Source organism: Dryobates pubescens, chromosome 8 (genome assembly GCF_014839835.1).
Source record: "Dryobates pubescens isolate bDryPub1 chromosome 8, bDryPub1.pri, whole genome shotgun sequence".
NCBI classification, from domain to species: domain Eukaryota; kingdom Metazoa; phylum Chordata; class Aves; order Piciformes; family Picidae; genus Dryobates; species Dryobates pubescens.
This window is the reverse complement of record NC_071619.1, coordinates 10,386,251-10,410,887: the sequence shown is the minus strand read 5'-3', so window position 1 is coordinate 10,410,887 and position 24,637 is coordinate 10,386,251. Positions and strand designations below refer to the sequence as shown.

Below are 24,637 nucleotides of genomic sequence, written 5' to 3'. Positions count from 1 at the left end.
CTATAATTTGAATCTGTAAGTACAGTATTACATATTCTTTAGTACCTAGATACTTTGTTTGAAACTACTGGGGGCTGGAGCACCTCTCCTATGAGGACAGACTGAGGGAGTTGGGGCTGTTGAGTCTGGAGAAGGCTCTGAGGAGACCTTATTGTGGCCTTCCTGTATCTTAAGGGGGCCTACAAGAAAGCTGGGGAAGGACTTTAGGATGTCAGGTAATGATAGGACGAGGGGGAATGGTACAAAAATAGAAATGGGTAGATTCAGATTGGATGTTAGGAAGAAGTTCTTCAGCATGAGGGTGGCGAGACGTTGGAACAGGTTGCCCAGGGAGATGGTAGAAGCCCCATCCCTGGAGGTTTTTAAGGCCAGGATGGATGTGGCTCTGGGCAACCTGATCTAGTGTGAAGTGCCCCTGCCCATGGCAGGGGGGTTGGCACTAGATGATCCTTGAGGTCCCTTCCAACCCTGACAATTCTATGATTCTATGATACGTAGTTTCAAAAAGGTGCTTAGAGACACCTTTACCTATGGAAGTAGCTCCCAGTTACTTCCATAGATGGTTTGAATCTTACAGTCTGGAACAGGGAGAATTTCTAACTAATTTATGGGCAATTAAAAAGTTTTAACAGCAAAACATTTAGATTGTATGCATTTTATTCATTTTGGATTGACTTATTAAGAACTTGCTCCCTGGGAAGGGAAGCGAAAGAGTTAAAAAGATGATTTTAAGTACACATATATGTGTCTATAGACACATCTATTTTAAGGCTTTTCGGTATTGACACAATGTTTGGGAATGAGAAGAATTAGAGAACTGTATTTGAGTGGGTGAAAGAAAAATACTTATTTTTCAGACACCTCTGAATCCTGAACAGTGAGTGCTTGCTCTGGTATCTCATCATCTGTGAAAGCTGGTTCCCACACTTCCAGCTGGAGATCAAGTTGTGCCAAGATTTCTCGGATCCTTATGTTTCTTTCTTTCACTCGTGCTATCTCCTGCTTCTTTTGTTGTGCAACTATGTCAAATTCCTTATTAAAAGCATTTTTCACTTTGTAAATGATGTCCTGAAATAAAACAGGATACAGCTATATTGCATAGGTCACATCCATTCATGATCCTATATCCCTCCTCAAGCCTTCAGTCATAAGTGTGTGTACCTGCATGTGTGACAGGGAGACAAACTGGTAAAGCCCTTTTGTGAAAATAGTAAGTGCAGAGATCAAGCTTTGGAAAATGAAGGTGAGCAAATTACAATAAGTTAGGATGTAGTAAGGCTGGATGGCAAATATGGTACAATGCTGCTGGGAGTAAAAAGGCTGTGCTCAATGTCTCATCAGCCAGCTAGCATTCATCAAGCTTACTGCATTGGCCAAGAACATTAAAGATACACTTAGATATATAGTATATGTCTTTAAAGCCACTCAGCAGAGAGATCTTGTTACATCCAAGCTTACATCTAGAAATGCTCTTCCCCATCTACCATTAGTGTATCTACTAAATGTTAGATTTTACAATGCATTATCTTTGAACTCTGCTACCATTTACAGCCTTAAGGAGCTCTGAGGAGGCAATGCTTTAATAGAAGTTTAACCACGTCTGACCTCCTAGATCACCTTCATAAGAAGCCTATTGTACCTACTTACTCTACTACTACTTCATGAACTGGCCAGAGCAAGAGAAGTTATGAGTGTCTGACATGAATAAATAATAAATAATGGAAACATTGAAGACTCCAAATGAAAGGATAAGTAAGACTGGAGAGAAAGTAAACAGTGTGAGGATCCAGATGAGCAAGTAGCAGGGAAAGAGGTCATGGTTTCACAGGGCGTGCTGAGATGTGCAAGGTAGCTTTGGCTATACAACCTTTTAAACAGACAAATATAGATACCCTCAAACCAATGTTATAAAAATGCTTTTCTTTCAGACCTTAGCTGGTAAATCCACTACAGGAATTTATCAGCTTTCATTCCAGAAACTCAGAGGCCTGTAAAACTCTCTGTTGTATGTTGTCAGAATGCCCAGTGGCTGTGATTGCTATGAGAACCAACAGATATAACAGCATCAGTGCAATAATGTAAATATAAGAAGACATCACCTTCAATAACACTATCTGATTGATTTTCTGCTCCCTGGTGTGTAAGTCCCATTGGTGGTATAGGACAGATGTGTCTCCACCATACTGAGAGCTCAGACTTCCAGTCAGGCAGTACGATGTACCATCATCAGCCATTACTTTGTCTGCCTTCTCTCCTTCTTCATTAGATAATGCAGTCTCAGACTCCATCTCAGGATCTTTCTTCTGAACCTGAATATCACAAACATGACAACTGTGTTAATTTTGTACATGATCCAGTGGCACATGTATGAAAAAACTTTAGAGGTCATATTTTGCAGTTAAGCTCAATGATCAAAATAAGTTGAAATTATCATATCTGGAATATTTGGTCCATTTGTAGATTGCCCAGAGGAAAAACGTGAGCATACTGGGGCAAGTCCAGTGACAGACCACTGATACAATTAAGGATCTCAAACATCTCATATGTGAGGACAGACTGAGACAGCTGGAACTTTTTAGCCTCATAAAAGAGAAGATTTGGGGGAATAATTGTAATGCATATAAAAACCTGATGATAGGGAGTAAGGACAACAGTGCCAGACTTTTCTCAGTGGTGGTCAGTGACAGATTGAGAGGAAATTGGTATACACCAAAATACAAGACATCCAACTTCAACATAATAAAACACTTTTCCAGTGAGAATTGTCAAGCATGGGAAGAAGTAACCTGTAAAGGTTATGGAATCTTCCATCCTTGAACATATTCTAAATCTGACTGTACAAGGCCCTCAGAAAAATGCTCTAGGAGGGCTAGTCCAGATGATTTCCTTTAACATCAGCTATTTTATGACTCTTTAATACTAATATCACAGTATCACAGTATCACTAAGGTTGGAAGAGACCTTGAGTATTATCGAGTCCAACCTGTCACCACAGACCTCATGACTAGACCATGGCACCAAGTACCATGGTCAATCTCATCTTGAACACCTCCAGGGATGGTGACTCCACCACCTCCCTGGGCAGCACATTCCAATGACAAATGACTCTCTCGGTGAAGAATTTTCTCCTCACCTCAAGTCTAAACTTCCCATGGCACAGCTTGACACTCTGTCCCCTTGTTCTGGTGCTGGTTGCTTGAGAGAATAGACCAACCCCTTCCTGGCTACAACCACCTTTCAGGTAGTTGTAGAGGGCAATGAGGTCACCCCTGAGCCTCCTCTTCTCCAGGCTAAACAATCCCAGCTCCCTCAGCCTCTCCTCACAGGGCTTGTGCTCAAGGCCTCTCCCCAGCCTCGTTGCCCTTCTCAGGACACGTTCAAGTGTCTCGATGTCCTTCTTGAACTGAGGGGCCCAGAACTGGACACAGTACTCAAGGTGTGGCCTAACCAATGCAGAGTATTTTTCTAATTAAAACAAAATGCTTCATCTTTATTTATCTTTTTAAATTTGTGGGACACAATTTTTACAGTCAGAAAATGGACCTTAGAAATACAACTATGGAAGGAAAGGTTAAAAGGCCAATTTAAAACATCCTGATCTGAAATGCCTTTATGCAGTACAAAGAGATTATACCTTAAGATCAGCTGTCTCAATCTTCTTCAACTGGAGAACTTTCTCCAAACTTTTCAGCTCTTCCTCACTGCGTTTCTTCAGTGGATAGTTCTTCACTTCACAAGCCATATGGAAGCACTGTTAAAATTTTAATAAAAGACAAACAAACCAAACAAAACAAGAAAAAAGTTCTTCAGAATGCATCTGTCAAGTCTCTTGCTCAATACCTCAGTGCCAAACAGGAATAAAATTGAAGATCAATGAATATAGAAAATGTAGTAAAAATACAGAGGTAAGACAGAAAACACTTGCCTTTTTGGTAGGGAGAATGGCTCATTTAAAATTTGCTCTTTTTTTTGTGTTTGGTTGTGATTTTTTAATAATCTTTGGGATATGGCCTCTTTATCCACAGAATTCAACCAGAATTAGATTTTTTTGTTAAATGACTTGGTCTTTCACCACCTTTGAGACAATCCAGAATTATCAGTTTGACTAATCTCCCTGTTTAAAACAGGCAAAATCAGGGTAAATTTTGCTTTTGTGTCCTGTGTAACAGAAGTCATACTGACTGCACACAGCAAAAAGCAGTATTTACCTCTCCTTTTAGCAACAATGCATAATGATATCCTCTGAGATCAAGGAATTAGACCGTGGCTTATTTGTTTATCAACACTCTTACTCACTGTAGAAGTTCTAATCAGCCAGGCTCAGACCAAATGAACAGAATGAAGGGAGGTTGTGGACAGGCAGAGGTTGGTCTCCTCTCCCAGGCAACCAGCACCAGAACAAGAGGACACAGTCTCAAGCTGCGCCATGGGAGGTTTAGGCTGGAGGTTAGGAAGAAATTCTACACAGAGAGAGTGATTGCCCATTGGAATGGGCTGCCCGGGGAGGTGGTGGAGTCACCATCACTGGAGGTGTTCAGGAGGAGACTTGGTAAGGTGCTTGGTTGCATGGTTTAGTTGATTAGGTGGTGTTGGATAATAGGTTGGATGCGATGATCTTGAAGGTCTCTTCCAACCTGGTTTATTCTATTCTATTCTATTCTATTCTATTCTATTCTATTCTATTCTATTCTATTCTTTGAATGAAATCTTTGCATGAGGTCTGGGAAGAATTAAGTTGCCCCCATACCTTATATAAGCAAATCAGAATATATGTTATACTTTTGTTTATTTTGTACCTGTTCCTTAAGGAATCAACAAACTACTGCAGAAGATGATTTAGAAAGGAGAGGTTACCTTAACGACACGTCCTTTTACACACATAGCATCCCAACACTCTTGCTTGATGACATCCTGCAAATAGTGGTTGGCTAAAGTCTCCATCTCCATCTCCTTCCTCACCTTTCAAGACATAGAAAAGAAAATAACAAGATAAGGTGCAAAATAACAAGATATGGGCAACTTTTATTGACTTATTGAAAGAAACCTACCAGATTAAATAAATTACCAATATTTCATCATCTTAGACTACTGCAGTTATCTTTTCCAATACTACTGAAAGGCATCATTTTCTATGTGGAGAAAAGCATTGCAGAACTTAAGCAACATGTCCATGGTCACAGTGTCAGATTCATGCTTTTTTGGCACAAACCACATTCCAATTGTCAGTGTTTGTGTCAGCAGCTTCACCTCCTTCAAAAAGTGACTTTAAATACGTTTAAGTTTTCAGCAGTGAACACCAACTTTGAGATCATCCTCTTTCTTCAATCATTCTTTCTCCTTCTCACTGATAGTTTCAAGATGTTGTCCCCAGTTCTATCATACCCTGGCCACTTCTTGATCAGCCTCTGCCTGCAGTCTTTTCTGTTCTTCCATATCCAGGTTGAACTCCTGCTGCTGCAGTTTCTCAATGTCTGGCACCTGTTCATTTTCATGCATCATTTTCTGAATCTGTTTGTATTTAAAAATAAGTATAAGGAATAAAAATTAATTTGAATTTAATATCAGAGAAAATTCTTTTAATTGCCTCCACTTGTAACTGCTTCATAGTATTTGGTAGAATGTGCTGCCGGTAGCTAGTGACAGAGTACTATGTTAATATGTTTCATCCTAAAGTTGACTTGGATGTTGTATGTGAAGTTGTGTATACTTTTTAAGAACCTGTAGTACACAATTCTTAGTTCTCTGGCTCTAAATCTTTGTTATGGTGTCTGTCTCATGCAGTTCACAAAAGAGAACTGCAAATTCCTGCACCTAGTTCTGAGCACTTTATTAAGTGATCACTGTATCGTTACCTATGTGTAACAATTCAACAGTGAGAACTGCAAAATCATGCACCTGGGTAGGAACAACCCCATGCACCAGGACATGCTGGGTGCTGAGGAAGTGGAAAACAACCTTGCAGAAAAATAGCTGGGGGCCCTTGTGGACATGTAGTTGAACATAAGACAGCAATGTGCCCTTGCAGCAAAGAAAGCTAACAGTATCCTGGGCAGCACTGAGAATGTTGCTAGCAGGTTGAGGGAGATGAAATACATGGGCATACTGGAGAGAGTCCAGCGAAGGTGGTTATGGGATTGGAGCATCTCTCCCATGAGGAAAGGCTGAGAGAACTAGAGCTGTTCAGCCTAACAAAGAAATGGCTTGTGAGGAATCTCATCAATGTATATGAATACTTGAAGGGAGGGTGGCAAGAGGGCAGAGACAGACTCTTTGCAGTGATGCCCAGTGACAGGACCAGAGGCAATGGGCACAAATGAACACAAGAAGTTCTGATCAAACATCAGGAAAAAACTTCTTTACTGTGAGAGTGACTACATACTAGAACAGGCTGCCCAGAGTGGTCCTGAATTCTCCATTCTTGGAGATAATCAAAATCTGCCTGGACATAGCTCTGGGCAGACTGTTCTAGGTGACCCTCTGCCTTATCCTCTTGCAGACAGCAGTTTTTATGAAAAGAAACAGAAAGATGACAGAACAGTAGTTTCTATAATGAAAGGTTGTTAGGTAGAAACTAGCTTTTTGAGAGGACAGATTGCTCAAGGTGTAAGGGTGGTACAAAATATTCATTTGGAGCAAAGGAAATGGAGAACCCAACAGTAGTTCCTGGCAGTTTCAGCATATAGTCCCTTAAGAAGTACATCTTTTTATTACCTATCTGCTCAGAGCTTGTGACTAAAATGTAAATGAACACTAGAGCTGATAGCTATAAAGGAAATGTAAATAAAAATGGTAAGATAAGCCATGTCAGAAACTCACAGTTTTACGTAGCTTTTTAATTCCCATTTCCAGCTCTTTCTTCTGGTTACCGAACCTCTGAGTCTCTTCTATAATGACCTGTGTGACCATACATACATACAACAATTGAGTTGTTGCAAGACAAAAACAGACAAGGAAAGACAGAAACAATGTAAATGAATGTTGTCTGTACAGAAAACTAAACAACAAAAGGATTAATAACAGACATAATCCTAATTCAACAGAATGATTCTTAGAGTTGCTGAAGAGAAAGAAGATTTTACAACCAGGTCAGTTTGTAAACTGTTTGTACAGCAGTAGAGCTTAAAAGAAAGAAAATATTAAAGAAAGAGGTAATTACAAGTGCAATGAGATTACAGACACATTGAACTGTGTAAAGCCTACTGCCAGACTTTAAGTGGTTTGTATTCCTTAGATTTTTCATCAGGCATTTCCAGTGGGATATTTAAAGATATAAGTAAACTAACATCTGTTACTCATTCTGAAGCTGTTAAATTTTCTTTGCTCCTACAGTCCTGCCAAATAATCTCTTAAGGGAAACATTTGCAGTTAGTCTGCATCTCTGGAACTTGCTTTCTAAAGTAAGTCTACAGCTTTAGGAAGAATGCTGGCTATTGATTGAAAGGAAGGAGTGTATCATTCTGACATTGGATGGGCTTGATCCTCTAAAAGTCAGATGCAAGGCAGCTTAAAGCAACCTAAGACCACACTGCTGGCCTTCAACCTCTGCTCCTCATCACTTGTCCCTAGTCATCTAGTACCTGTGTGTATGCACAGTCACATGTAATTTTCCAAAACATCCCAGGAGAGACCCCAAAGCATTAACATAGGCTTTTCCAAGCACACAAAGAACTAAATGTCCTCTTTGTAAACAGATCTTTGATGCACTTTTACTTATCAACATCTCTGGTTACCTAACATACTCTCCTCAAATTAAACCTGAAAAACCTCAAGGGGTTTGTAATCAATGTCATATTGTTACATATTAATTTATCAGTGCTGTAGAATTTGTTATTCTGGCCTTGGGAAGAAGACAGCACCTGCTTCATTTCTAGTTATAATCTTCTGTGCAACTTCTTACATTTACAAGAAAAAGGTCTTTATATTTTTCTAAAGGAAGCTAATTAATTTCACTGGAATTTGCTTTTTGTTTACTTCTTGTGTAAAAGTGGTCTTTTTGTCTTAGAGCTCCTATGATGCCAGATACCTTCTGTGATGTGTTTATGAACGTGACTTAAAAAGAGGTACAAATGGCAAAAAAAAAAAAAAAGCTTGAGAAACTAGAATCTTTTACAGCACAGAATTTGGCAACCCAAATCACTACTGACTTTTGAATACTCTGGCTTTGAGTAACACTTGTTCTGTGAAAGTACCTTCTTTATTTTCTGACCTATCCATGTCATGTCTCTGGTATTGGCTGAATACAAACTGCTGATGTTTCCATTTTCTTCTACACTGGTAGATTGAAGTGATGGCTCCTGAAATTAAGGATAAAAACCTTCATCTCAGGTACTTAAAGAAAACAAAAGATAGAAATTAAATCAAAAAGGGACTCATTAAAAGTAAAACTACCACCCCCACATTCCAGTGTTGCATTTTTATTCCCTAAGTGGTCCCCGGATTCGATCTTTCAAACTCTTGCTATCATGCAAAGTCTTTTCACTCAAACAGGCTGCCTGTACTAATCTCTGTAATCACTGCTTTGCTTGACTTCAGCAGAAGAATATATGACTAGTAACACATAGTGTATAGCAGTATCATCACACTGGCAGTGACATATAACTTCATGAGAAGAAACTGACTTTTACAGAGTTTTCTGTGCTTGAAGAAACCAAGGGAAATTGAAGATGTGAACATCAGCTTCCCATAACCACTCAATGTCTTTGATGATAATATCCCACAAATTAATAACTAAGCATATTCACCCTATCCACAAGTCTATTCTATTTTTACAAAAGTATCAAGAGTTTGTTTTAAGGGCAGTTTTTAGCAAGTGCAATTTTAGGATAATGACAAAACTTTTGTTCCTCATAAAAATAAAGACAACACCTTGAATTTCTCTTCTGGAAGTGATTCTGGTGTGAATTCTGCCATAGACTTTAAAACAACATTTTCATTCAAAGTAGACTTGTTCAGTATAGCAAGAAGAGATTTCCAGTGAAAGGCTGCTTCCTCAGCTTCAATTTTCTTCATCTTCCTAATAAACAGAAAGGGAACTGATGTATTTTTTGTGTCTTATGGAAAAGGGTGAAGTAGTAAATATTTTTCGTAACACAATGATTAAGTTGTTTTAACATTCCTATTCAATATTTGTATATAGGATTAAATATTGTTTGAGTTCTAGAACTGCGTCATCAAGTGAGGTTTCCACAGAATTAGGAATTCTAAAAATGCATTAGAAATATCTCTCTGGTGGAGTCATCTTTAATCTGTACATCTACCTGAACATTTTTATACCACGGAAAATCTGTAGCTTCAAGTGTCTCTTACTCCTAGAATCTGATAAGTGCCACGGTTGAATTCCCATTAAAGCTGTGCTATCTCCTAAAAGCTGAGTTAAACTAGTATCTTGTGAAATTATATTCCTTACATCCCCAGAGAGACCCTTCCAGATGGTTTATTTGAGAGTGATAAGAAGCTTGCTATGGGTATTACTTATCAGAAGATGCTTGTATATCTTGTAGTGCAACCATAACCCAAAGGACAAGACTTTTCGTGAGGTAGGGAGACCACCACTAAAGATAGGAGTGATTTTATTTCTATCCAATCCTTCTCCTTACTTTGAAACTAAAAAAAGGAAGTCTAGAATCAGAACTAGATAAAAAAATGAGTCTATGAAGGAACATTTACACCACTAACACTGGTCTCCAATGTTATACATACTTCCATTTCAGACACACCAGGGCACCATCACTTTCGCCATTAACAAGGATGAAGTTACCATCCAGTGAAAATACCATGGATCTGATTCCCCCTCCTTGATATGAGTGACAATACTTTTGAGCAAGTATATCCTAAAAAAGTCACAGAAGCAGTATCAGCAAATGTGGTTTTCTAATGGAAAATATCTGCAAATTATGCTTTTTTATTTTTAGATCAAGGTCAATCCATAATGTCGATACAAAGTGCATAAGCCAATAAGATTTATAAGTTTAAGATTTTTTACTACAAATGGTACAAATTTGTGGTATATTGATTCTGCAGGACATAAAAAGAAGTAAAATTATCTATTCTAAGATTTACTGGAGAATAAAGCAAGTAGGTTGGAAAAGACCTCAAAGATCATCAAGTCACCCAAGACCTCATGACTACTAGGCCATGGCTCCAAGTACCACATCCAATCCCCTCTTGAACACCTCCAGGGATGGTGACTCCACCACCTCCCTGGGCAGCCCATTCCAATGGCTAACAACTCTCTCTGTGAAGAACTTCCTTCTCACCTCCAGCCTAAACTTCCCCTAGCGCAGCTTGAGACTGTGTCCTCTTTACACACTCATTTTAAAAACAGTTGTACTTAATCATGTCACAGAATCACAGAATTTCAGGGGCTGGAAGGGACCTTGAAAGATCATCCAGTCCAACCCCTCCTGCCAGAGCAGGATCACCTACACCAGATTACACAGGAACACATTCAGGTGAGTTTTTAATGTCTCCAGAGAGAGAGACTCCACTTCCTATGCCTGTCATGTTCAACACACATTTTCCTGGAACACCTTATATTCATCTGAAGAAAGGCTTACAGTGAAAGAAAGTAGCTTTCACTCCCCTTTCCCATGTAAACCAAACAAAGCCTGTTCCCAGATGCCTACGTACCATAGTAGATGTATGGTAGATGAACAAAACACCATCCTTTGCTGCTGATGCCAGCCACCGGCTGTTGGGTGATAAACAGAGGAAACCTGATCCAAACTGATTGCTAGGAGTCCTCTTTTCTGATAAATATACTGATGGCTCTTCCAACATATTCTGCCAAACAAACAAAATGTTAGCAGGAGTTCACATGATAGAATTATCTATGCCATTTGGGGAGGGCTAATGAGAGCTCTGTGGGCTATCACATGCCTTATGATTTAAAATGTTGTTGGATTACTGAGTTCAAGAAGCAGCGTATCATTGCTGTGCTGCTGATTTGCTTCTCGCCTTTTCAGAACAAGGGGAGATTGGACGTGGCACTTGGTGCCATGGTCTAGTTGTGAGGTCTGTTGGAACAGGTTGGACTTGGTGATCCTTGGGGTCTCTTCTAACCTTAGTTACTGTGATACTGTGATACTGTGATCTGTTTTCAGTATGTTTGGGCCTGGAATTTCTTGGCTTAGAAAGTACAAGACTTGCCAAGTAGAAATGTCCACCTTTGGAATTCACCTTCTTGCCTGACATGACTCAAACTGAGGGAGACCTATGAACTTCAGAGGGTAGTTCCTTCAATAGGTAGATATTCAGATTGCTCAGCAGATTGCACAAAAGCACATCTCCAATACCAAAGCTACATGAGAAGTGCCTACAAGCTATATGAGCTTTAAGAACTAGTATTTAGATTTCTCTGTATTAGAGCAAGATTGCTTTCTGAGCAGGTGGTAGGCCACTGTCAGTTGATGTTTATGGATGGAGTAGGTACTTTTCATGTAGAGAAGCTTTCTTCACAATAATATCCTGTTATATTCACTTCATCTTCAGCCTTTGTTCAGCCTTGCTTAACCACCACCCAAATTAAAGAGAATTACCTCTTTAGAGAGATGGTATTTACAGATGAAAGGTGCACAGGTACAGTAGCCATACACAATGTTATCCTTCAATCTGACTGCTGAGCTCAAAGGGTAATCCAGATCATATTGCTCCCTTTTAATGGCACTAGCAACAAGCATTCCTTGTTCAGTAACATACTTATCATTGTCTAAAAGATTGAAAAAGGAAACAAAGAGGAAGAGGCATCACTACCACTAATGCAGGTGCTTCACCTATCAAGTAATGAAAACCAATCTCAGCAAGGAGTCAGAATGATGTGAGTTTTCAAGGAGGAGACAGGAATTAAGACACCTAGCATATGGCTAAGACTGTGGGTTGTGTCTCTTTGTGGCTCAAATTGTAGTCACAATAATAACAGCAACCAGTAGTAGTTAAGTGGTGGCTTTGTAATTCTGCAAGTGAATTATTTCTTTCCTTCCTTCCTTGGCTTTCCCTCAAAATAACATAGTCTTTCAGCTGAAATTATCAAGTTGACTATGTCTACAGACTGCTATCTCCTCAGAGAACATACAGCTGAGATGAAGAAAGGGATGAAGATTGTTAGGTTGGATTTTTTTGTGTTAGGGGATGCCAATAATACATTTTTGCCTTAGAAAAGTATCAGATAATATATGCAATTCTTACCTGTTGTGAGAGCTGAAGATAGAAAAAAAATTTCCAGTCTTGCTTTCTGGACCTCTGCTACATTAAGGAGTACCATTACTTCAACTAAGTCATTCTTGAAGTCAGAAACTACAGAAAGATCCAGCACTTCATCTGCCAACACTGAAGCAGGTAGGGAACACCAATGCAAATCATTACTGAAGCACAAGAATGTTGTTTCTACTAAGGTATCATCATGCAAAACAAAACACATCTCAGCTTAACTATATAGTTTTGAACTACATTAAAATGTCTAACAAGCCACAACCCGGTTTCAGAAAGTGCTGCATGTAAAGAACTTCAGCTTGAGGCACTGGGTGCTGAGAATGCTAAGCACCAGAGTATTACTATTATCATATTAAACATTCAAATCTGAGTTTACATCCAGCTTGAATTGGTCCCTGCTGGTGGGGAGGGGTGGCCTAGGAGGAGGTCCTCCATGCTGACCTCACTGTGGTGGCTTGGGGGAGAAGGAGATCTTAGAATGAAGTTCTTCACAGAGAGAGAGATGTCCCATTGGAAAGGGCTGCCCAGGGGAGTGGTGGGGTCAATGTCCCTGGAGGTGTTTAAGACAAGACTGGATGAGGCGCTTGGTGCCATGGTCCAGTTGATCAGTTAGGGCTGGGTGATTGGTTGGACCTGATGATATTGGAGGTCTCTTCCAACCTGGTTGATGCTGTGAATTTGACGCTGTCTGTTGATAACTGCCAGATAAAGCCCCCCTCCAAAAAGATGACTGGGGTGGACACTTGTAATAGGAGATTGCTGTCACAATCTATAGGTTTTTAGTCTAAATTCTCATATAGGGAGCCACAGAGGTTTAGAGTACTTTGCCAACACTGTTATTTTTGTGCTGGGGTTGCCATCAGTTGGTTAGAGAATCTGTTCTCTTCCCTGTCATTTATACATGGGAATAGGTGGCAGAAATATGTTTAGTCCTAATAAAAAAAAAAAAAGAAAAAAAGAAAAAAAAAAGGTAGAACAAAGGAGAGTAGCAGAGTAGCTTGGTCTGACAAGCAAGTATACTTAAAATACAGCACACAGTGAAAACACAGAGTAATTAAAGTTGATACATATATTACCTATATATCCAAGGACTTGGAATAATTTTGAAGGCCGGGCATCTAGAATAAAGATATGTCCTTCTGTAGCTCTAGCAATGAGGAACTGGCCACTCTGGTCACAACTGGGTAAAATAGAAATCCAGTAGAAGACAGTTCAATATAGTCAATAAAAATCATTAAACAATTCCACGCCCATAATTGATGACTTCACTGAGGGCATAAACACAACCGAAATTTCAGTTTCCACGTTCCAGGTGTAGGGCCTGATGTAAAGCCCAGTGCTGTGAGTGAAATTTGTAGTTGAGTGGCTGGTGAAGCTAATGATACACCATAGCTATTTAAAGCAAGTAGCTTGTATCATCATAGAATCATAGAATCAATAAGGTTGGAAAAGACCTCAGAGATCATCAAGTCCAACCTGTCACCCAACACCTCATGACTACTAAACCATGGCTTCAGGTGCCACGTCCAATCCCTTTTTGAACACCTGCAGGGATGGTGACTCCACCACCTCCCTGGGCAGCCCATTCCAATGGCCAACAACTCTTTCTGTGAAGAGCTTTCTCCTCACCTCGAGCCTAAAATTCCCCTGGAGCAGCTTGAGACTGAGTCCTCTTGTTCTGGTGCTGGTAACCTGGGAGAAGAGACCAACCCCCACCTGCCTACAACCTCCCTTCAGGTAGTTGTAAACAGCAGTAAGATCTCCCCTGAGCCTCCTCCAGGTTAAACAATCCCAGCTTCCTCAGACTCTCCTCACAGGGCTTATGCACTTATATTCAGTGAGAAATAACCCTTTAAATTCAGATACATGGAATTGTGTGTGACCTGCCCTCAGTGGTCCTGCTTTGCAGGGTGGTTGGACTTGATGATGTCTGGATCCAATCCCTAGCATTCTGATTCTATGATAATTACCACTTACATTGACCTGCCAGGAAGGATCTCACACATCAGTATCTTCAGTGCTTGGTTAAAATTTGAAATACAAGATTGTATATTTCTCCCATATAAATCTTGCTACTACTCCTTTTGCAAGCAATTCAGAATATGTTGGGAGAAGCTAAAGATGTTACTCATTTTTAGAATTAAAATGCCAATTTTTTCAGTTAAACTAACAGTCTTCCTTGAGCAACAAATTGGCAGCATTCCTGCCCTTGTTACTACATACTTACTGCAAAGACAGCACTGAAAATGTGGAAAGAAACATTCTGTGAACAACCCGTGGAGCTTCAGCTTGGGTAACATCAAGGAAATAGATTTGACCTTTTTTGGTTCCTACAGCAACACTGTTGGAGGAGGGACAGCAAACCATAGCAGCTGCCTAGTTGAGAAGAAAATTAACAGTTGGATATATTTTTATACATTATGCTATATGTTAGCATACAATTTGTTTTGCTATTTACAAGTCCTCAAAATGTGGAGAAGAAATGCCAAGTGGTTTTTCTAGATATTTTTCTAACAAAGAAATTGTTTTAAAGACACCATAAGAATTTTATCTATGCTCTGTATCTACATATCAAAAGCTAATCACTCCTTAGAAAGGGAAAAATACCACAACATTATATCCATGTAACTGATTTTAAGTGGAAGTTCTGCCTATATAAAACAGTGACTGGACTGTTATGTATACTACTGCTATAGAAAGGGATTTTGTTCTTACATCAGACTTCAGGAAGTGAATGCATCTTAAATCAGGACAAAGCATCAACAGTTTGAAGTACTTTTATCAACTCATTTCTTAAAAACTGGTTTTCATGTCAGTCAAGGCATTTTGGTTTTATACACTTGAAACTTTTCTTTCAGTCCTGACACATTAAAGCAAAAATTGAATACCATTAAAATTGAATTGTTATTCACAAATACGTGCTTAAAGACACATCACCAGGACACTAGGTTGAAATGTTTCCTCTGCTTTATGGTCAAGCTAAATACATGACCAGGTCAAGGAAACATTATTCAAGACAGTGTTTTTTTCATATGTCTTTCATGGGTTGCTCAAAGACATTACTGAGCTTTCCTCAGCACTGGTTGATCCAAATCTGTGGAATGTTATCTTGTGAATTGAACAGTATTAAAGAAAATTTTAAATGAGAGTCTCTATATATGCTCCTGGCCACACATACCTCAATATCAAGATTCAGCTTGCTGAGGCAAGTTCCATCTTCCAGGAACCAAACTTGTACTTCACCTGAAATTGTTACAGACTGTTGAACAGAGGAAAACATGGTCAAAAGCGGGTGGAATAATCAAACAGTCTGGAATGGACTAGTGATCTCCTATAGAATATAAATTCAACTAATGTCTGAGCATAGCAGATCAAGGTTTACTAGATCAAGAGTTTTGCACAGAACTATCTTGAGTTGCTGCCAGGTACACCTGCCTAAGGAAATAATGTAATGATTTTTGTAAATTGCTGTAACACCAGGAATAGTCTTTAAGCAAAATGAGACAACCTAGGGCAAAACATGTAAGCTTGATCAATGCTGGCAGTCCCACATTCAGCCAGCGACAGAAAAACCTGCTTAAATTTTGCTTTGCATAGGAAAGTGCTTAAGGACAGGTCTTGTTTTTGCACATGAAAAATGATGCCTCATCATAATGGTGATTGAGTTCTTCCTATATCCTAGAAATCTGGTAACTCCACAGTAAACTATGGGTAGAGATCAATCAGCTCTCACATTACCCATTCAAAATCAGGTAAAATGCATCATTCTCATGGTAACAACAAACAGATTTAGCAAACTTAACTGATAAAGACCTCAGGGTTCTTAGGCTTGAAGAATTCATGGCCTGGAGATTAAAGAGACTTGCTGACTAAAATATCTGTCTTGCCAGAGTCAAAGACATAGGAGGAAAGCAAGGCATTTCCCAGAGTGAACAGATCCATGAATAAGACCTTCTTAGTCCCTGGACCCAGGACAGAGGCATCTCTCAGGCTGTTCCAATTCGTGCTGAAGGTTGAAAAGATAAGCAGGAATTTCTTGTTTGAACATCTATTATCTGACTTAAATCCACCTTTTGCTCATCCATGTTCCTCAACAATAGGAAGCCACACAAATCAACAGCAGAACCCGAATGACATTTTAGCAATCTGAATTATTCACCCTGCATTCTAAGGCAAGTTCTGATTCCTTCACAGGCCATACCTGAATTAATGCCACTTACTTCCTTACTGAGACATTACACATCTGTAACAAGTAACAGAACAGTGCCAGTCTCTGCAAGGCTTTTGATTTCATGTCTTAGCAATATTACCTGGTTACATGAGAACCGCCACTATTATACATAAGAAAGAAAACCATTTCTTACTACACAGTACTTGTTCCCTGGTGTAAGAAAATCAGCTGCCAGGAAACAACTGCTGCATGTTTCCAGGAGTTTGACAGCTTCTCCACCATGGGCAGGTTTGTAAGTGTAGACTGTCCCCTGACAAATAAAGATAAATAATCCATCACTGGTATATGAAACTTTCCATTAAAAGCTTTTGATGACTTCAACAAAACCCACCATTTTTTTCTGAGCTTCTCTATCTTTAAAGTTTTATATTTGACTCTGAACTGAGCTACAAATTACCCAGTATTATGCAGCTGAATTTAGTGGATAATATTAATTTACAGAGTTTGCAGGCCAATGCAAGATTACTATTGCACTGCTGGTTTCAACACAGAACCTTCTGACTGATACACACAACCACATGTCCAATTAAATGATTAAAGGTTTAAAAAACAGATGGAATTTGAAGATTTGGATCCTTTTATAAGATCAGGCTGGTCAATAAAAAAAAATAAAGATCTTGGACTAGGCTCCAAGACAAATTCACATCTGTACAGAACTCTACTGCACAGCTGCATTAGGTCTGCTGCCACACCTTACCTACTGTGTAGACATGTGCTCATGCTCAGCAAGTCCTTTGTGACCTGGGCACACTCAAGACCCTGAACATTTTCCTCCACCATACACACAATATATTTCAGTTAGGAAAGCTCAGTTTTAGGTACTTTAATATGTTATCTGTAGGAGAAAATTGTTCTGTGCTTCATTAAAAGTCTCTCCAATCTTTCATTAAAAATACAAAATGGACTAAGTGTACCTCTGATATGGTTTATTCACTTTTGTGATTACACCACAAATATTTCACATGAATAGAATAAATAGAATAGAATAGAATAGAATAGAATAGAATAGAATAGACCAGGTTGGAAGAGACCTTCAAGATCATCGCATCCCACCTATCAACCAATCCAACCCATCTAATCAACTAAACCACGGCACCAAGCACCCCATCAAGTCTCCTCCTGAACACCTCCAGTGACAGTATCAGCATACACATGTAGGATCACAGGAATGTATCATTAGGTAATATTATTCTTTCAAATACTATACCTGGTCAGTGACAAGCAGAAGTACAGTATAATCAGGAGAGAATATGAGGCTGGATATAGGTTGTGAGATATCAGCACAGACATTCATCTCAAACTGACGACCTTTGATGTGATAAAATAACAAAATGCCCTCCTGTGCAGAAAAGTACAAATCCACATGAGGTCTAGGTCATTTATGCTAGCCCAGTCTAGCAAACTGAACAGCAAGACCTTCTTAACCCTTTAGAATACATAGAATAGAATAAACCAGGTTGGAAGAGACCTTCAAGATCATCGCATCCAACCCATCAACCAATCCAACACCACCTAAACTAACCCATGGCAACAGTATTTAATTGTATCCCAATGGTCTTACTTGCCTTTAGTATGCTTAAATCAAGATGACTCTTACCCTGGATAGTAAATCTATTGAACTAATGGTCTTCTCTAATACAAGTTTTAGTAACAATCTATGTTTGATAACAGTCTTGTTCATCACTTAATACTCAACATTTCATATTGTATTCTTTATGCTTTTATATTTTTATACTTAACAGTAATGCACAATGGCATTGACAGTATGGGTTAAATATTGAGTTAGATTTTGCACAAAACAATTTGACATTTCTTTTGGCCATTTTATCTCCCTTCCTATTCTTTGTCCATCTTTCTTTTATGTACTTCTAGACTACTTCTTGTCTTTGACTACAAAAATCTCATCTTAAGTCTTTTCTTAAGTCTTAAACATATATATACAACACCAGAGAGAACCTTTATAGTTCTGAAACCCTCTACTTTTTTTTCCTAACTCCTGTCTGTGCAGTGAGCTTTGCAAATATACTGCATTTGAATCTTTGATTTGCACACAGTAAGTTAAAAGCATAAAGGATGCCTTACACTTCCAGCTGCGTACAGTCCTTTGTTACAAAATGCCATGGAAGATAAACCAGGTTTTTGCAGATCCTTTGGGTTGCCACCTGAGAGCACAAAACCAACATAAATTAACAAATTTAATTCATTGCAATGATGTGGCTCAACTTCAAATCTGGGATGATTTACTATCTGTGAGTAAACAGGCTCCAGGAGCTGTTCTTTGGACTTTTTTCACTGTGACAATGAAAGAGAAGGTTGGTATGCATAATTTGAAGTGACAGTAATGCTGTGTTCTGATGACCTAAAAAATAATTTGGGAAATTGTTTGATTCTGTAAATAAATAACAGAATATTGTCAATAACAGAATCAGAGTCAGTTGGAAGAAACCCTAGAAGTCCTCTGATCCAACCTACTGCCCAGCACAGAGCCAACTTCAAACTCAGGGCCAATTTCCAAGCTAGATCATGTTTTCCAGAGTTATACTCAGCTGAGGTCTGAATACACCCAGGAATAGAAAATGCATAGCCCTTCTGGGCAGCTTGGCCCAATGTCTGACTACCTTCACTGTGAGACTAGGGTTTTTTCCCCCAGTATCTATCCATAATTTCTGTTGATTCAAATTGTGTCCTTTGCCTGTCTGGTTCCATCTTCTCTGGAACCTTTCATTAGGTAGCTGAAGCAATAGTAAAATCTCCCATTTCCTTTACCACAGGCTGAATATAACATAATTCTCTTTGCCTATCTTTGTATGTCATGTTCTTGGACTCTGCAATAACCTTTGTGTCCCTGTGCTGAACTTCATCCATTATGTGAACATCTTATTTGTACTGCAGAGCCCTGAACAAAGTATTTGAAACAAGCTTCTGAATCCTAACTCAACTAAATTACAAGTGATTGCAGTTCTAAAAAAAAGTTACTAGAACTAAGTAGTAGGGAAACTATTCTAGCACCAGTTTTTCCAATTTAAATTAGAATGAACACAAATTATTTCACTGTCACTGTTTTTTCCTGAGGCTATTAATTTGGCTCTTAGCACAAAGTAATTTGTCATGTAAACATACAAAAGCTTGCTATCATATACAGGCCAGTGAGAGCTGAGTTTTCCTAACCAGGGGCTTCCAGCTGTACTCACATATTATTAATCCCAGACATTATTGATGCTGCCTAAAAACATATTAGCTTGATTTGAACATGGAAATATCTTTCTTTTCCTGTCTTCTCTACAAACACAAGGCACAATGTCCAATATTTTATACATGTATTATGCATATAAGAAAACAATTCATAACTCCAACCCTGTTTATATGTCAAAAGTGCAATAAAAGTCAGTTGCATTCCAGCCTACTGAAGAAAAGACCAAGTTCAGTATTCTGAAGCAAAAATGTGCATTCTCCCCAATTCTGTCCCCTATTTCTGTCATTTATGCAACTCAGCAGGCAGAGTCTTTCTGAGATTCAGCTTACAGCTGTAAAAGGCAGATAGCAATACTTTGCATGGAAAGTGGTACAGATGCAGAGGTATCAATCTTCTAGTGCTGTGTGCTGGTATTGGTATTTCCAACCATGATTCTTTTTTTATTTCATGTACTCACAAAGGAAACTTCAGTCAGGCTGAAAAATAAGCCCACATGAAATGTTGCCCCTGCTTATGATTCTGTTTGTGGCACCATAACAGGAATTTAGCACATGCTTAAAGTTAGACTTGCACTGAAATATTCTGCTAAACAGATACAGACTACAGTATGTTGTAAATTCAGGAGCTTCAGTCCAATATTGATACAGGCAGTTTTGTTACACAGTTTTAGGCCAAAACTCACAGAAGACTATACAGGTTGAGGAAAAGCCCAAATGGCAAATATTCTTGTTGCCTTCTACTGAACTGGAAACAAAATTTCTGCTCACACCTCAGCCTTTTATTCATTGATGATTTCCAGCTCTTAATTTGGTAAACATAAAACTGATTAATTTCAAAACCAGAGAAATAATGATGGCTTGCTTGTTTGTTTGCTCTTAAGATCAGCTTTCCATTTCTTTGTTAATTATCAAAACTAAACAGAGGACTTTGGGAAAGTCAGGGATACTTGCTTCAGCTTAAAAAATAATGTATCACATGGAAAAGGAAGAGAACAAGATTATCACCAGCCCATTAACACTGATTCAGTGTTCATTAGAGGAATAGTTCTATACTGGCCTACAACAGGTAATTAGCCCTTTCTCGTGCCAGGGAGAAGCATTCCTCTTTGACTTCAACTAGAGAACTTCATGTCCACAGTAGAACTGATGCCTTCCATCCCAGCAAAGGCCAATAGGATCCAGGTTGCCAATGCCAGAGCATTTTTTGCTGGATGTGTCTCATTCTACTCCATCTTAGGAGCCCTATTCATGAGCACAGAAAGGTAGCGTGTAGCAGAGGTTCACAGAAAAAAGAATGCATAGAATGGGCTGCTGTTGCCAGAAAACTTCGGTCAGTCTCTAGCCTGCCAAAGGTCCCCATGAAAAAAGACAGGTGGGAGTATATACAGGATAGACAATTCACCCTGAAGCCCTTCCATTCCAGAATAAATTAAAACCATATTTCTTTCTTTGAAAACAAAGACATCTGTTCACTTTCTGTCCTTCATACTTTCTGCAGTAAAGCCTGATAGTTTTTGCAACCTTGTTTTCCTTAGAAAATGCTTTATGTAAGACCTGACCTTAAGGCATTCTATTAAGCAATAGGATATTAGATTCAGTTTTGCCATTCGAAGACGACTCATGAGTCCTCAAAGATCTATAAGAACATTATCTAACATATCAAATGATGACAATCTAATATTTCATGCAAAATAAAACAAATTATTGGCACTTAACTAATAGTAAAAAAATTGTGTACAGCTGGTGTGTATTAATAGCTCGCTAATCTAGTAGGGCTAGTTAATAGGACCTGGGCTTCTGGAACTATTGTTCACTTTATCATTTTGATGTATGCCATGGTTTTGGCTGGGAGAGAGTTAATTTTCTTCCTAGTAGCTGGTACAGTCCTGTACTTTGCATTTAATGTGAGAACAATGTTGATAACACAGTGATGTTGCAATTGTTGCTAAGTAGCACTTATTCTAATTAAAGATTTTTCTGTTTCCCATGCTCTGCCAGTGAGCAGGTGCACAAGAAGCTGAGAGGGAGCATGGCCAGGAAACCTGATCCAAACTAGCTGAAAGGTTATCCCATAGCATAGAAAGTCCTGCTCAGAATATAAACTGGGGGGGAAGTGCCCAGGAGGGGTTGATCACAACTCAGATATCAGTCAATGGGTAGTGAGCAATCGCAGTATGCATCACTTGTCTTTTCTTAGGTTTTATTTATCTTTCTAGTATATTCCTTTTCATTACAGTTATTTTTATATTTTATTATTGCCATAATACTTTATCTATTAAACTTTTCTTATCTCAACCCATGAGTTTTACCTCTTTATCGATTCTCCTCTGCACCCCACTGGGAAGGAGGAGTGAGTAATTGGTTGCATGGTGATTAGTTGCTGGGGTCAAACCACAGCAATGTATTTAGAGCCTTTTCTCTCTTTTGTTGCCAAAGAAAAATGAAAGGCAATTATTGGGTGCTAAAGAAACCCACAGAGAAGTTCAAAACACGTTCTTGAACATTTAACATGCTAATAAAAGAAATAGGGTTCCACAATACAGCTTTTACAATTTTTATATGGTACATAATAGCATAACAGAAGAAAGAAAGCAAAAAAAAAAAGCAACTTTCACCTATCTGCTTTCTTCCTTACTTCAATAAAACACACAATGCAGCTATTTCTCACCAGGTAGAGGTTTTTGTTGAAGAACAGAAACACTGCATGTCCCAGCATCAATTGCCAAAACATTTCCCTCTTTGCAGCCCACGTAAATTTCTGAGGTCGCAGTCCAGCAGTGGGCAGTAGGATGCACTGAACACTTAATATAATTCCTGGGCTTCAACACAAAAATAAACAAGTTCAATCAACAACTGGCAAATACTTGTACAAGCAGTTACATACAATTTAAGGCAAAAAGAACAAAAGAGAGATCATTATCTCACAGTTTGACCATTTGTATAACACCAGCCTTAGTTTATTCAGTCATCCTTTCACTGAGGCTAGTAACTTGAGACACAAGAACATTTTACACAGAACTCTGTATCTGGAGACAGTGGTAGAGAACTCTCCTCTTTCCCTAGAAGATTGTTTAAAAGATTAATTATATTTACACTGAACACAATTATACACACTTTAAAATTTGAATTTATCTGGGTTTATTCTCTAGCACTTGTTTCTGTTACAGCTTTGTCCTCTAGTTGGGAAAGCCTTCTGGTATCTTCTCTACCCTTGCAAAGATACTGATTCACCATAACTAGGTCACCTCCCAATTGTTTAATGATAAAATTCTGATAAAATTCATCCCACTGAGCACCTAGAATTTATTCTAAACATCAGAATAGCACTGGAAGCCCAACAAATCCTTTTCAAACTGGTTTTCAGAATAGTCTGCTTTGTAGACCTAGTCTGTGCATGTGGTCATGCACACTTGGCAGTACTAAACCACATTTTGAATAGTTTATCTCATATGATCTCACATGCTCTATAAAACAACTCTGTCAACCTTTGTGTCATCTACACAAACTTTCCTGCCACAGACTTTCCATGTGCCTTGAATTTCATTTCACTAAAATACAGCTCATAACTCTTGTCATCTACAGAACAGAAAGAACAGAATTACTTCAATAAAAGTTGTTAAAGATAGTGAGCTGCTCAAATACAACAGTGACAGGGATTAAATGATAGAAATACCATAGAGAAAGAAACAGATTGAAGAGGATTTGAGAAAGGGGAGAGGGCAACAAAACACAAGCAAACCTTGGAAGAACATTTAAAAGAGAAGATTCCAGGAACCATGCATGTGAGCAGAAGTGGTGAGGAACACTAGACAATATGATAGATGAACAAAAAAAGGAAAAAGAGTCTAAAATTCTGCAAAGCACCTGCTGTCTCACTGAAGGGTGCATAAAGAGAGGAAATGTGGATGGACATGTGATGAAAACATAGGATAGAGATTCATAAACACTTAGCTTTCATGAATAAAATATGCCAAGGACTCCCTGTATGATTCCAGGTAAGTAACTTACTCTCTGTTTATGTTTACAAAGCATTTTTAGTTTCCCAGGGAGAAAATGTTACAGAACTAAAGTATACTAATATTTTCTTTATAAATCAAATAGGACTAACAGTAGTAAATCTATTTAAAAATGGGTCTTTAAATTACCCAGAGAAACATTTAATACAGACATTTGCACCAATTTTATGAGACTTGAACATGATAAATCTTTGGGAAAGTTGCAACTGCACTGTGGTGAATCAGAAGCTTTCCATATAAAGGCAATTTCTGTAATGGTCCTTTGTACCTGCTGTCTTGACTGTCTTCACATACAAACTAGACAAAATATGCTAATCCTAGGATGAGATTATGTAAATCCCCAAGCAGGTTTCTTCTTGAATTGTGCATTGCTACAGTGGTGCATCATCATAATAACAAGGACATCATAATTTTTTAAAACTTCTCTCCCTTTTGTGTAGCACCTCTTTGGGGAAAAAATAAATAAATCAATCCAGATGGATCCTTGTCATGAGGAGTTTCATAAAAAGACAATGGAATAAAATTGCAATGGGGGACAAAGTGAATCCAAGTGGACTTGTCATGGTAAAGTGTATTCAGAAAACTCAGGTCCCAGCTGTAAGAAATATTGAAACTAAACTGATCTAATGCAAGCAAGAAAAAGATTGAAAGCTGTAGGATATTGCAATTCCTTTCACACTGCTGCCCCGTTGTGGTTACACTTTGGTACACATCCAGCCTCAGTATCTTGTAAGGAACCCTAACATATTTCAAAGCAGCAAACAAGTGCACTGGCAATGGGCTCATGTTTCTTACTTGCCTCTCACACATTCCTTCAGCTTGCACTACAGCCTCCAAGTAGCATGGATTACAAGATGAGGCCAATTCCTTTAAATAATAGTCTAAATAAATAGTTCTCCACTTTGGATGCTTATGTCAGAGAAACATTGATCTCAACTGACTCAGATTTAATGATAAAGAAGAAAAAGCCTTCTGTTGAGTTCTGCAGAGA

General features: G+C 38.6%; 1 protein-coding gene across 1 annotated transcript in view; it reads right to left on the bottom strand.

Moving 5' to 3' along the window:
* Positions 1-24,637, bottom strand: part of CFAP43 (cilia and flagella associated protein 43) — a 47,153-nt gene that overhangs the window by 12,481 nt on the left and 10,035 nt on the right. Inside the window, exons 6-25 of the mRNA XM_054163477.1 lie at positions 22,299-22,449; positions 19,689-19,760; positions 18,521-18,600; positions 17,646-17,777; positions 16,572-16,688; positions 15,386-15,466; positions 14,435-14,583; positions 13,284-13,387; positions 12,184-12,324; positions 11,538-11,707; positions 10,630-10,782; positions 9,700-9,830; positions 8,866-9,013; positions 8,190-8,294; positions 6,817-6,894; positions 5,383-5,508; positions 4,855-4,959; positions 3,635-3,751; positions 2,100-2,309; positions 862-1,068 (exon numbers count right to left, since the gene is read on the bottom strand). Coding sequence (XP_054019452.1) covers positions 862-1,068; positions 2,100-2,309; positions 3,635-3,751; positions 4,855-4,959; positions 5,383-5,508; positions 6,817-6,894; positions 8,190-8,294; positions 8,866-9,013; positions 9,700-9,830; positions 10,630-10,782; positions 11,538-11,707; positions 12,184-12,324; positions 13,284-13,387; positions 14,435-14,583; positions 15,386-15,466; positions 16,572-16,688; positions 17,646-17,777; positions 18,521-18,600; positions 19,689-19,760; positions 22,299-22,449 — 2,577 coding nt within the window. The remainder of the gene's footprint in view (positions 1-861; positions 1,069-2,099; positions 2,310-3,634; positions 3,752-4,854; positions 4,960-5,382; positions 5,509-6,816; positions 6,895-8,189; positions 8,295-8,865; positions 9,014-9,699; positions 9,831-10,629; positions 10,783-11,537; positions 11,708-12,183; positions 12,325-13,283; positions 13,388-14,434; positions 14,584-15,385; positions 15,467-16,571; positions 16,689-17,645; positions 17,778-18,520; positions 18,601-19,688; positions 19,761-22,298; positions 22,450-24,637) is intronic.